The sequence below is a fragment of the Capra hircus genome, chromosome 19 (genome assembly GCF_001704415.2).
Source record: "Capra hircus breed San Clemente chromosome 19, ASM170441v1, whole genome shotgun sequence".
Classification (NCBI taxonomy): Eukaryota; Metazoa; Chordata; class Mammalia; order Artiodactyla; family Bovidae; genus Capra; species Capra hircus.
The window spans coordinates 46,711,381-46,725,036 of NC_030826.1; the positions used below are offsets into that span (position 1 = coordinate 46,711,381).

Sequence of the window (13,656 nt, forward strand, 5' to 3'; positions counted from 1 at the left end):
GTGGAAGGGGCCAGGCCACCTGCCCTGAGTGAGTGAGCGGGGGGCCCAGCCCAGCTGGCCCAGTTCTCTCTGGGGAGAAGACATTTTAGGGTGGCCTCAACAGTGTTTTCAGTGTGAACCCCAGATGGAGAGATTCCAGGTCCCCGGGACTGCCCGAGTCACAACTGCAAGGATTCCCTACAACTCTCACCCTCCCCATGCCTTCCATCTCCACCCCCCGGTTGTGCTGAAGTGAATCAGAGCCCGAGATCCACGAGCAGCACTGGTTCTGGATCGGCCTGAACCGTCGAGACCCCGGAGCCGGGCAGAGCTGGCGCTGGAGTGATGGACTTGGGGTGAGGAGGCCTGGAGGAGGCGGGGCGGGTGGACGGGATGTGGGCGTGGCCTTTCGAAGGTGCGTGAGGTTGAGCAGAGGCAGGGCCTAGGGCAAGGGCCGGCTGGTGAAGGAGAGGGTGGTGGGGGTGCCTAGCCCAGGTTGAGGGGGCGTTCCCAGCTTATGCCAGGCCTCTCGTTGGTCTGCTCGGGGGTGGGGGCAGCCTGTGCCTGGTGCCTGAGGCCCCTCTCCCCCTCTGACGTCACCAGTTCTCTTACCACAATTTCGACCGGAGCCGGCACGACGACGATGACATCCGCGGCTGCACGGTGCTCGACCTGGCCTCCCTGCAGTGGGTGGCCATGCAGTGCGAGACGCAGCTGGACTGGATCTGCAAGATCCCTCGAGGTGGGTGGGGCGGCGCTGCTGGACCAGGCAAGGGATGACGGGCGGCAGGGCCCGGGGCCCAGGGAAGGGTCTCCCATCTCTGCAGCTTGTCTGTCCCTGTTGCCCCCATAGGCACGGACGTGCGGGAGCCTGACGTCAGCCCGCAAGGTGAGGCTTCCTGTCCATCCCCCTCCCCGTGGCGGCCGGACAGGGCAGGGCTTGACCAGGACAGAAGGAAGGGGATTAAGGGTTTGAGCCAAGGGAAAAGGGAATCGGGGCACATTTACTGGTCCAGGTCAGATGGGCTCGCAGGCCCGCCTGCCCTGGCTGCCCTGAACACGCCTCGTCCTCCGTGGGCGGGGCGGGCAGGCAGCCGCAGCCTGGACTCCAGCCACATGCTGCCCCCGCAGGCCGGCGGGAATGGTTGCGTTTCCAGGAGGCTGAGTATAAGTTCTTCGAGCACCACTCCACGTGGGCGCAGGCGCAGCGCATCTGCACGTGGTTCCAGGCTGAACTGGTCTCAGTGCACAGCCAGGCCGAGCTGGATTTCCTGGGGCACAACCTGCAGAAGGTGGGCATGCCAGCAAGCAGGGAGGGCAGCCCGGGAGCCAGGGGAAAGGCCCTGCCAACCCTCACCTGCCTGCCCGGCTTCCCCAGTTCTCTCGGGGCCAGGAGCAGCACTGGTGGATCGGCCTGCACACCTCAGAGAGCGACGGGCGCTTCAGGTGGGAGCCCTGGCCGGGCGGTGGGTGTGGCTGGGCAGCGGGGCACATGCGTGGATGGCTAGCAGGGACTCAGGCTGGAAATGAGAGGCAGCATCGCACACAAGAGACAGATTTGGTTTTGAATCCAGTTCTGCCCCTCGTGGGCTGTGTGGCCTTGAGCAAGTGGCTTAACCTTTCTGGGCCTCTCTTGGTTTTCTCACCAGAAAATGAAACAACGAGGCGTGCCTGGTTGGGTTGTCCTTAGGGCTAAAAATGAGGTGTCTGAGTCCTTGGTGCTGCGTCCAGCACGCTGTTGTCCACGCAGTAGTGTCTGACTCTTTGCGACCCTGTGGACTAAAGCCCGCCAGGCTCCTCTGTCCATGGGATTTCCCGGGCAAGAATACCAGGGTGGGTTGCCATTACCTTCTCCAGGGGATCTTCCCAACCCAGGGATCGAAGCCGTGTCTCCTGCATTGGCAGGTGGACTCTTTACCACAGAGCCACCTGGGAAGCACATTATTGGACACTAAATAACAGCTGTTCGTATTATTCTGGGGTCACTCGTGAAAAAGGTCCGTGGACGTGGGCAAAAACACATGATGGTCCAGAGGGGCCTCTTCATGGTCAGGGCTCACCTACCCAGGCACGAGGCACAGAAAGACCAGGAGAGCACAGGAGTGTCTGAGCACAGTGTTGCCACTGGACTCCTGCTTTGGGATCCTTAGACTTCTTTTCTAGCTAGAGAAGTGGAAGGCACTGGGTCCTTGGGTTCCTGCTGCACTGAGCCCAGTAGCCTCGCTCCTCAGTCTGTGGCCCTGAGCCCCTAGACTTGGGCCCCAGTCTCTGCCCCCTTGCTTCTGCATTCAGGGGAGGTCTAACCTGGTGCCCTGTACTAGGATCACTCCTGCTTGTACCATTGCAGGTGGACAGATGGTTCCATTATAAACTTCATCTCCTGGGCCCCCGGCAAACCTCGGCCCATTGGCAAGGACAAGAAGTGCGTGTACATGATGGCCAGCCGAGGTGAGGGCAGGGTAGGGCAGAGAGGGTGCAGAAGCCGAGGGGAGGGTTGGTGTTCAGGGCAGCAAGGTGAGCCCGGGCAGGGGCCTTCAGTCTCTTCTCATCCTCTCTGTTCGCCCAACCCAAGAAGGACTGGATCCAGAGAGGGGAGGGCCGGTACCTGTCCAGCAGCCACAGAGGACTTGAGTTCAGAGCTGGACACGGGACCCGAGCCCCAGCCCCACCTCCTCTCAGGGCGTGAGGCCAGGTGCTGGCAGCCTGGCCCCACACTCAGAGTGACTGCTGTTCACTTTTCACAGAGGACTGGGGGGACCAGAGGTGCACAACAGCCTTGCCTTATATCTGCAAGCGGCGCAACAGCACCAGAGAGCTGCAGCCCCCAGACCTGCTGCCCACAGGGGGCTGCCCCTCTGGCTGGAGCCAGTTCCTCAACAAGGTAGGGGGTAGGGAGGGGGTCCCCAAGGGGAAGCCTGAGCTTCAGGAGTACTGGCCCTCTGGCAACATCAGAGTCACGGCCTCTGCCCTGAACCCACCACCCTCTCCCCTGCTCAGTCCTGGGACCAGGGCTAGACCCCTTGGACACTAACTCAGCATAGTGACACCTTCCAGTTCATCAAGTAATAATGTTGCCCATATAGTTTGGTGAGCATCTTGATAATGAATTCCTATTAAAACAAAATGTTGAACATACAAAATATATATATGTGCCATACATATATGTGCAAAAGTAAATATATGTATTTCTTTCTATACTAATGTGACTGCTGCTGCTGTTAAGTCACTTCAGTCGTGTCCGACTCTGTGACCCCATAGACGGCAGCCCACCAGGCTCTCCCGTCCCTGGGATTCTCCAGGCAAGAACACTGGAGTGGGTTGCCATTTCCTTCTCCAATGCATGAAAGTGAAAAGTGAAAGTGAAGTCGCTCAGTCATGTCTGACTCTTAGCGACCCCATGGACTGCAGCCCACCAGGCTCCTCCATCCATGGGATTTTCCAGGCAAGAGTACTGGAGTGGGGTGCCATCGCCTTCTCCGAATGTGACTGATGTCATATATAATAAAATATACACAAGAACAAAACAATCTAAAGCCTGAGCTAAAGATTTCAAAACAGTATTTGTAAGTTTTCAAAATTTTTCCTTTTGGTGGTATGAAAAACATTTTGTGCTCACTCTTAAATGTATCAATTATAATAATTATTACTATTTTAAATAATTTTGATAAGAGCAAAGTGATCACATACACTTCATTATTTTTATTTGTTAGTTTTTCATTTCTTTCTTTATTTTTGGCTGCACTGGGTCCTCCTCTGCAGGACCTTTGCAGGCTTTCTCTAGCTGTGGCGAGTCGGGGCTATTCTTTGTGGTGGTACACGGGCTTAGTTGCTCTGTGGCATGTGAGATTTTCCCCGACCAGGGATAGAATCTGCATCCCCTGCATTGGCAGGCAGATTCTTAACCACTGGACCACCAGGGAAGTCCCTATACTTTATTTAAAAATCTAGGTCTGACACTGATTCAGACTTCACAGGTCTTGTTTGGAGGTCAAATTATTTTAGAACATGGATTGAATGGTTGCTGTAGATGAAAAGATTGCCTTACAAAGACAAATAGATGAAGATGAAGAAAGTTCATCCATCATTGGCTGGGCTTTCTAAGTCCTTCTCTCCATTTTTCAGCCCTTCTGCTGATTTTTGTTTAAAAACTAGCTCATCAATTTTTGCATTTAAATGAATCTGCCTTATAAACTACTGAGAAGAACTGATTGAGAGGGTTTAAAAAAGTCTCTGGAAGATTTTTAAAAAAACAACATTTAGAAGATTCTCTTTCCAACTATTTTGAGTGTGCAGCTAGGAGAGTTTGAGGCAATCAAGAGAATCAGGATGGATGTGCGTCTAAACATGTTTTCAAAATGTTCCTTCTAGAGTGTGACTCTCTTTCCAAGAATGGTTAGTGACCCATGGGCTGATTCATCCAACCTGATTAGACCTTCATTGTTTTTATCTAGCGGCTGAAAGAGCTTATCCCAGGAAGGAAAGTGTGCTATTTCCTTGCAGGTTTCCTTGGTATCCTTAGTATGAGCTTTGAATCATGCCTTCTTTGGCGGACACTATAAGACTGCTTAACTGAGTTGTGAGGATTAGATTAGTTAACACTAGATAACATAATCCATAAATCTTTGTCATGTGCTGGCGTGCAGCCAGCTCATACTGTCATGGAGCTCTCACTGTCTTCAGATTATTCAAGCAAATAATACACCTTTTCTGCCTTAAAGAAAGCAAGAAGAGCAAGATGTATTATTCATATTTTGGAAAAAAAACTCATCTATATTCTCCAGAGATAACCACTATCAATATTTGTTACTCCACTTTCTGACTTTTTCCACATAATTGAGATCATACTAAATAGCACAGTTTTGTAGCCAACATATTTTTCCTCAGTGTTGTATTTTGAGTATTTCTCCATGTCATTGAATTGCTCCAAAAGCTTATTCTTATGGCTTCTTCCACCTAATCTAAAACAATATATTTCATATCTGTAACCGGTCCCTTTCTGAATTTGTCAGCATCATTATAATGATACCAATAATTCTGTGGAAAGCCTTTGAAGTATATGAAGCTGAGAACCAGACAGACCTTGTCCCCAGGTGTGGCCCAGGGGTTGCCGTCATAGGTAGTGGAGCATTTGGTGGCCCAGAGAAATCTTCCCACTTTAAAATTCCCCAGGTGTGGGCAAGTGTCTGTGAATCTGCCGTGCCAGGTCGGGAGGGTATCAGAGCCTTGGTCAAGGGGACCCAGATGTCCTGGTTCTCCTGTTTTTCTCCAGGGCCTGGCGCTGAGGGGTCGAACTTTCTGGGTGTGGGGGCCAGGGAGGTGGAGCTGGATGTCACGCCTCTCCCCCCGCCCCACAGTGTTTCCGAATCCAAGGCCAGGACCCCCAGGACCGGGTGAAGTGGTCAGAGGCACAGTTCTCCTGTGAACAGCAAGAGGCCCAACTGGTCACCATTGCAAACCCCTTAGAGCAAGGTAGGGCCAGCCCAGGGGGAGGCCCCAGAATCCTCTGACACCGTCCCCCTAGACGGCTAGAGCAGAGTGACGAGGGGGCTGCCGCCCTGTGGCTCATCACGGTCTGTTCTGGGGGATTGTAGCGTTCATCACAGCCAGCCTGCCCAATGTGACCTTTGACCTTTGGATTGGCCTCCATGCCTCACAGAGGGACTTCCAGTGGGTGGAGCAGGAGCCTCTGCAGTATGCCAACTGGGCCCCCGGGGAGCCCTCTGGCCCTAGCCCTGCTCCCAGCGGCAACATACCGGTGAGGAAGCCCCTGCCCCATCCTCTCCTCTGCACCCACTAACCCGCCCTGGCCCGCAGCACTTGTCTTCACACCTGGGGACCCCCTTGCAGCCTCTTTGCTCATAGTACAGACTTTCAGGGGCAGTAGCACAAGGCAGGCAGCTCCTGGGGCTCCCCTGAGCGGCTCCTTCCCCCCAGACCAGCTGTGCCGTGGTCCTGCATAGCCCCTCAACCCACTTCACTGGCCGCTGGGACGACCGGAGCTGTACAGAGGAGACCCACGGCTTCATCTGCCAGAAGGCCACGGGTAGGTATCACCCGGGAGCCTGGAAACCTCAGCCCAGGGCTGGACTCTGTGGGCTGAGCCAGGAGGAATGAGGCATGGTCCCTGATCTCAGGGGACCACTCTGCTTGGGAAGCAGATGGGCAGAAAGGCCAGGCACCAATCAGAGGGACAGGCAGTGAGCGTCCAGGGGTTGCAGGAGGAAGGTTTGGGATTTGGAGGGCTACCCAGGAAGAACTAAGACATTGGGCATGCGTTGTGGCAGGGACCCCGTGGTTCAACATCTGAGGCTTCTGCAGCTCTGAGCAGGGGTCCCTCTGCCCTGGGTTCCTGGTCAGGCTCAAGGTTGTTTATGCCTTTACTAGTAAGAATGTATTATTAATAACAACAGTGACTGATGGTTATGTGCCCAGAGGAGAGTTGGTCTCTGCCTGCTGTTCCCCCTTGGCCTCATGCCTGGGGATGGGGTGAGGGGAGCAGAGCCCGGCCTGAGTCCTGCCCCCTTCCCTGTAGACCCCTCCCTGAGCCCATCCCCAGCAGCGTCGCCCCCTGCCCCGGGCACTGAGCTCTCCTACCTCAACGGCACCTTCCGGCTGCTGCAGAAGCCGCTGCGCTGGCACGACGCCCTGTTGCTGTGTGAGAGCCGAAATGCCAGCCTGGCCCACGTGCTCGACCCCTACACCCAGGCCTTCCTCACTCAGGCTGCCCGATGGCTGCGCACGCCACTCTGGATTGGGCTGGCCAGTGAGGAGGTAGGCACTGGGCTGGGCCCCCCTACCCCCAGTTCCCTGTCTCTTCCTAACCCGCTGCCTTCCGTGGCCACCCCCCTCCACCCAGCCCTGGCTGGTCCCCTTGCTTCCACCCTGATGGCCCCCTGTGCCCAGGGCTCCCGGCGGTACTCTTGGGTCTCGGAGGAGCCACTGAGCTATGTGAGCTGGCAGGACGGGGAGCCCCAGCTCCCGGGGGGCTGTGCCTACGTGGACACGGATGGCACCTGGCGCACCACCATCTGTGACACCAAGTTGCAGGGTGCTGTGTGTGGAGTTCACGGTGGTGAGTGCCCACCCGCTGGGGCGAGGGCTGGGCCAGGGAGAAGCCGACCCCAGGAGGACCCTGGGACACTTCCTCAATGCTGCATTTCCCCGCTCACAGGGCCCCCTCCTCCGCGACGAGTAAGCTACCACGGGAGCTGTCCTCAGGGGCTGGCGGACTCGGCCTGGATTCCCTTCCGAGAGCACTGCTACTCCTTCCACATGGAGCTGCTGCTGGGCCACAAGGAGGCGCTGCAGCGCTGCCAGAGAGGTGGGCTCGGGGGGCGAGCGCCCCCACCTGGGCGTTCCGGGCGGCGACCCCTCTCGAGGATGCTCAGAGACCCCACGAATGTGGTCCCCGTGCCGCACTCTGCTTGTAGGCTGCACTCACTTCTCAGTGCCCCTCACGGTCCAATCCACACAGACAGCCTTGGACGGGGCATGGATGTAAATGTAGCCCCCTGTTACACGCACGTCTCCACGCCATCCTCTACTCAGGCTGCCAGGGGAAAGGGCGGGGCCTCTCCGGGGGCTCTGCTACCCACCAGGAGACTCGCCTGCCCTGACGTCGGCCTCCTTTATGTCCAGCGGGCGGCGCGGTCCTGTCCATCCTGGATGAGATGGAGAACGTGTTTGTCTGGGAGCATCTGCAGAGCTCTGAGGGGCAGAGTCGGGGCGCCTGGCTGGGCATGAACTTCAACCCCAAAGGTGGGCGGCCTGGGTATAGGGTCAGGAGGGGCAGGCCTCGGGCTGCAGGGGGAGGCCCTCCACTGGCGTTTGGCCGGTGGTGAGGGGTGGGGGCATGGGGGGTGAGGGCCTGTGGGAGGGGGGTGAGGATCTGTGGGATGTGGGGGTTTTCTAGAACAGGGCTCTTCTCTCCCATCTGCTTCTGCTCCATGTCGTTGGCCCCCATCCCCAACAATGCCCCCCCACCAATGCCACCTTTCCCACAGGGGGAACCCTGGTCTGGCAGGACAACACAGCTGTGAACTACTCCAACTGGGGGCCCCCAGGCCTGGGCCCCAGTATGCTGAGCCACAACAGCTGCTACTGGATCCAGAGCAGCAGCGGGCTGTGGCGCCCGGGGGCCTGCACCAACATCACCATGGGCGTCGTCTGCAAGCTCCCTCGAGGTGCGGGAGACATCTAGTGCTGGGGGGCGGGGGCCCCCGGGCCGCTGCTCATTCCGCAGGCCACACAGTGGATGGGAGGGAGTCAACAGGCCTGGGGCCGCCGGGACCCTCCTCTGGGATCAATTGGTTTGTACCAAGGACTGGCCCTTCCTGAAAATTGCCAGAGTAGACAGCCATTGGTAGACTAACCATTTTGTAGTGGTTAAAGGCAGGGATATGGGGTTCGAGCCCAGGCCAAACCGTTTGCCAACTCTGTGACCTTGGGTAAATTGCCCAAGCTCTCTGGCCTCAGTTTACTCATGTAAAATGGTGTAATAAAAGTACCTATGGGCTTCGAAGGCGGCCCAGTGGTAAAGAATCTGCCTGCCAATGCAGGAGATGCGGGTTCAGTCCCTGGGTTGGGAAGATCCCCTGCAGGAGGAAATGGCAACCCCCTCCAGTATTCTTGCCTGGGAAATCCCATGGCTAGAAGAGCCTGGCAGGCTACAGTCCAAGGGGTTGCAGAAGAGTCAGACACGACTTTGCGGCTAAACGGCAACAACAGTAATAAGAGTACTTATGAGAGAAGTAAACGAGCCAATGAAGTGTCTGGCGCCGCAGAAAATGTTCTTGCATGTTTGCTTATTGTTACTCTATTGTCACTACTACTGTTAACTGGTCCCTCCTCCCCTACAGCTGAGGCGAGCAGCTTCTCTCCATCAGGTGAGTGGCAGGCAGGACTAGCCCTCTCCCCCCGGGTCCTGGTCATTCTGGGCAGCGGGCGGGCATGGCGGGGCTTCTGACCAACGGTCCTTCCGGCCGCAGCTGCCCTCCCGGAGAACCCCGCTGCCCTGGTGGTGGTGCTGATGGCGGTGCTCCTGCTCCTGGCCCTGCTGACCGCTGCCCTGATTCTCTACCGGCGGCGACAGAGCGTCGAGCGTGGGGCCTTTGAGGGTGCCCGCTACAGCCGCAGCTCCTCCGGCCCCAGCGAGGCCACCGAGAAGAACATCCTGGTGTCGGACATGGAAATGAACGAGCAGCAGGAGTAGAGCCGAGGGCGTGGGCGGGGCCGAGGGCGTGGGCGGGCCCGGGGGAGCTGGGCCCCCACCAGCTGCGGTCCAGTCGGCCTATGGGGGGAGGTGGCGCCCTGGGGAGCGCTGTGGGGAGCTGGGGCTGGCAGGGCCTGGGCTGGTGGGGTCCCTCCCTCCCATGAGGGCTGGGCTGAGGCCTGGCTGAGTGCAGCATGGCGTTTCCTTTTGGGGGGACCCTAAGGTCTTGTCACCCGGGCCTGTACCCCCATGGTCACCGGAGGCAGGACGGGAGCCTTTTTCTCCCTGCCCCCACCCTCCCAGGCCTGTGCCCCAACCCTGGGACCCCCTCTTCTCGTTGCAGAGTCTGAGGAGCCACCCCGAGCCCTCAGCCGGCCTCTGTCGCTTCTCCCCTACCCTGGCAGCTCAGCTCCTCACCCCACATCCTCCCTGCCCCCCCGCCGCCCCCCTGTCCCCCCGCCCTGCACCCTGCCTGCTCTCCGAGCCCTTCCTTCTGAGCCAGGGCCCTGGGGTCTGGGGAGCCCTCTCTTGCTGTTGGTGGGAGTCACAGGGGGCCGAGCGTTTGTCACTTGTGTGCCTGCTGGGGTGGCCGTAGGGCATGACGGGAGGGTTCTGGGCTGGGACTGAGGACCGGAGCATCACTGTGGTATCAGCTGGGCTGGAGACAGGACCGGGGAGAGACACCCTGACCTCCTGGGGATGACCGGGCTGGGCTGGGATGTCATCTCCTGCCGGTCAGGGGAGGGCTCTGTCCCTGTAAAGTCCCCTGTGGGGACCAAAGTAAGTTCCCTAAGGTTTCCAGGTCCTGGCTGTAGTTTGGAGAGAGAGAAGGTGGTTGGCCAGGGTCAGTGGGAGCTGGGGTGCGCCCTCTAAGGGGGGCCCAGAGAAACGGCACCTGAACCCCCTGGAGTGGCCCCTGTGTGGGGGAGACGACCCACCCAGAACCTTTCCAAGAGGCCAGAGCCCCAGTTAGAGTCACCGGTCCTGGCGCCATGGCCCAGGGCAATGTGAGCACAGACTCCAAGACACGGTCCTTTTTGTAGTTCTTAATTTTTTTTAATGTGCCATTATTGTTTTAAAAGAAAAAGATAAAAGCAAACAAATAAAACCTTTCAGAGGCTTGAGAGAGAAGGGTCCCCACTTTGTCTCGTTGGGAGTCTTGTCCTTCATACTGCTTCAAAGATACATGTTATTTTGGGGGACTTGCATCTGTTTTGCTTCTGTCATAGGGCCACGGGACCCCAGCCTTCTCTCTGCTCCTGGGGATACGTGTGAGAGTAAGCATTCAGGAGCCAAAGGACAGTGGCGTGAGCTTGAGCAACTTGGCTCCCCTTTCAAAGTGTAAAATGAGAGAATAGGATGCACCTCCCAGGCTCCTTTAAGGAGGTTGAAGATTAAGTGAGATCACCTTGGCAAAGCAATCTGCACGGGGCCTTGGTGCTCGAGCTGTAATTGTCCCATAAACGTCAGCTGGTACTGCTTGTCTCTGGGCTGTGGCTCCCAGGCCAGTGTGTGAGGTGCCCCTGCCAGACTGGGGTGGGGCCCCCACACCACCATGCTTCCAAGGCAGACCTGCATTTGAGCTGCAAGACAGTAAGTACATATTTGTCCCTGGGTAGAGTGGGCTCTGAAACTGCCCTGAGGCAGGGGAGTGGGTCACAGGACCCCACCCCCACTCTCACCTCCATTCAGGATGTTTGAGCTGGAGTTAGAGCCGCAAACAGAGAAGGCCTTGCCAGCCAAGGATGGTCAACTGTGCCAGGTCGCGCTGGGTGCAGTGAGAAGGCTTGAAGCAGGCCGAGGGGTGGGGAGCTGCTTTGGGCTGGGTGGTTGGGGTGGGTCTCTCCAGTGGCAGTGAAGCTGGAACCTGAAGGAGGTGGGTGGGAGGTGGTGCAAGCATCCGGGCCAGGTCCTGGGCTGGGGAAGCCAAGGGGAGGGGGCCGGGTCCTGCCGCATGGTCCTTGGGGCTTCAGATGACTAGTGAGAGGCCAGGCTGGCTGGAGCGTGGCGGGGCCTGGTTGCCGGAGGCCTAGAAGGCAGCCCTAGAAAGCCTGAATGTGGATGTCAGGTCCAGCAGGAAGTCAGTGGGAATGGCTAGTCTGACCTTTTTAGCCGGTGCTTTGGATCGTTTTGTCTGAGATAACTGGTGAGGAACCTGTGTGCGCATGCGTGTTTGGCCTTGGTGATTTTTAAACTGAAACTGAAGCCGCTCAGTCGTGTCCGATTCTCTGCGATCCCATGGACTGTAGCCCACCAGGCTCCTCAGTCCGTGGGATTTTCCAGGCAAGAGTACTGGAGTGGGTTGCCATTTCCTTCTCCAGGGGATCTTCCCAACCCAGGGATCCAACCCGAGTCTCCTGCACTGCAGGCAGACGCTTCACTGTCTGAGCCACCAGCGCGTTTGTTTTCTAAATCGGTAATCCTGTCACGTGGTTCAAACCTAAGCCCATATGATAGGAAAAGATACACAGCGAGAAGTCCAAGGCGTCTCCTGCACAGTGGGGTGGACGAGGTGCCATATCTGAGTCTGGGAGCGCCTTTTTGGAGCCTTGGAAACCAGGCCCTCTTCCTACTCTCTGTAGCAGCAGCAGGACACACAGAGGGGCCTGATCACTTCAGGCTTCAGGTAGGGACCCCCAGTCCTGTTGGGGGGTGGTGTCCTTAATGATTAATCCACTGCAGCCTGAAGTGATTAGCCCTCCACAGTGGGGAACAGCTCCCTTTGTGAGCTGAGTGCCTGCCCATTAGCCACAACTCACAGATGGCTAGGCCAGGCTGAGCCCAAGACCCCTTGGGGAGTTGGCCCTGAGAGAGAGGAAGAGCCTAGGGGTGAAGGCGGGGTCACAGGCTCCCAGGTGGGGTTGTGGGTGGGAGGAGCAGCTGAGTGAGGACCCAAATGCCCCAGGGCTACCTGGGGCCAGTGGCTGCTGTGTGTCCAGAGGTTTAAGTCAGCAGTCCTCAACCTTTTTGACACCAGGGACAGATTTCGTGGAAGACAAGTTTTTCAAGGACTGGGGGGCGTGGGGGTGGGGGGAGGAGTGGTTTTTGGATAATTTGCGTGCCTTACATTTATTGCACACTTTATTTCTAATCTAATGCTGCCGCTGATCTGACGGGAGATACCAGTACATGGCCCGGAGGTTGGGGACCCCTGGTTTAAAATACTCCAGAAATACTTGTTCCCCACTCTTCTCTGCTTTCCTCAGGTGGCTTTAGTCCTCGCCAGAGCCCTGAACCCTCACCGAGAAGCATTTCAGACAGCTTCGCATGCACCTGGGGGCTCCTCATAGACCTTGTTCTCCTTGGGGGCTCCTGCCTGCCCAGGGGAGGGCTGGGGGACTCTGGGTGGCTCTCTGTGGGCAGGAGGAAGGCTGGGGCCTGGGGTCATCTGCCTCTGGCCCCCGGCCAGTGCTGGTTCTGGTAGGGTGCATGGCAGAAACTCCTTTCTTTCTGCTCATTTCCATGCAATAGGCCTTCACCCTCTCTACATTCCATCTATGATGCCCTGAGACCCAGCCCCTGGTGCCTGGGCAAAGGGCACTGAAACCAGGCTCCAAGCCCTGCCGGCACTGGTGGGGCAAAAACCGGGACAGCTCTGGCCACCTGGCCTCCGGGATGGCTCGCTGAATCCATGAATGAACGGGCCTCTCTCCAGAGAGTGGTGTCAGGCCTTCTCACAACCTCTTCTTGTCAAATCAGAGATGGCTTGCTCCCAGGTGTCCTGGCGGAGCTGGCCTGGCCCAGCGGGCAGCACTGTGAGGCCGCGGGGGTAAGGAGCCGGCCAGCCGCACCACATGGCTCTCCTGGAACAGAGCTGCCCGGGCCCTGCCAAGCTGCCTGGAGCACTCGGGCGGGAGTCTGTGGCGGGGACAAGGTCAAGAACTGCATCTGGAGGGAGAGGCAGTTCCCGAGAAAGGCGGGCAGGAAGGGGGAGGAAAGGCAAAGGCGGTGGAGGGAACGTGGAGGGTCCTTGAGTGAGACTGGCGTGAGATGAAAGTGCTCGGATGTTCAGGCCTCTGTCTCAGGGGTCAGGGCAGCCAGGAGGCCCAGTGAAGGCTGACTTTAGTCTCAACTCCCCACTGAATGGGCCCTGTTGGATCTGCAGATGGCAATCCTTGTCCAGCAAAGCAGCCAGGGAGGCCAGCCCTGGAGAAAGGAAAGGGACAAAGCAGCATGCAGGCCTTTCCCCCTTGAAATGGATTTGTTGCTTGCAGTCAGTGCAGAAAATGGACTAGCTTCTGCTAGTGGCTGAGGGCAGAACTGTAGCCAGTTCAGGGAAACCCTGGTCGGTTCAGGTTTTCTAGTTGGCTTTTTTTTTCTTTCCTGCCTGGCATCTCTTAAGTTCTGAGGTCCTGCGGTGTGTCCGGAGATCTGGCCCTCCTTGGTCATTGCACAGCCCTGCCGGCTTACTCAGGGAGGCCTGTCTGTATCTTTCTCTGGGACCTGATAAACTTTTGGATGGTGTC

The 13,656-nt window shown here is 57.6% G+C and overlaps 1 protein-coding gene across 1 annotated transcript in view; it reads left to right on the forward strand.

The window, feature by feature from the left end:
• MRC2 (mannose receptor C type 2) overlaps positions 1-10,327 on the forward strand; it is a 63,312-nt gene extending 52,985 nt beyond the window's left edge. Inside the window, exons 14-30 of the mRNA XM_018065315.1 lie at positions 233-335; positions 583-721; positions 833-868; positions 1,111-1,271; positions 1,358-1,425; positions 2,327-2,427; positions 2,724-2,860; positions 5,334-5,448; positions 5,571-5,734; positions 5,914-6,022; positions 6,512-6,750; positions 6,883-7,051; positions 7,151-7,300; positions 7,618-7,737; positions 7,983-8,162; positions 8,838-8,864; positions 8,967-10,327. Of these exons, the coding sequence (XP_017920804.1) occupies positions 233-335; positions 583-721; positions 833-868; positions 1,111-1,271; positions 1,358-1,425; positions 2,327-2,427; positions 2,724-2,860; positions 5,334-5,448; positions 5,571-5,734; positions 5,914-6,022; positions 6,512-6,750; positions 6,883-7,051; positions 7,151-7,300; positions 7,618-7,737; positions 7,983-8,162; positions 8,838-8,864; positions 8,967-9,190 (2,242 nt within the window). The 3' untranslated portion in view covers positions 9,191-10,327. The remainder of the gene's footprint in view (positions 1-232; positions 336-582; positions 722-832; positions 869-1,110; positions 1,272-1,357; positions 1,426-2,326; positions 2,428-2,723; positions 2,861-5,333; positions 5,449-5,570; positions 5,735-5,913; positions 6,023-6,511; positions 6,751-6,882; positions 7,052-7,150; positions 7,301-7,617; positions 7,738-7,982; positions 8,163-8,837; positions 8,865-8,966) is intronic.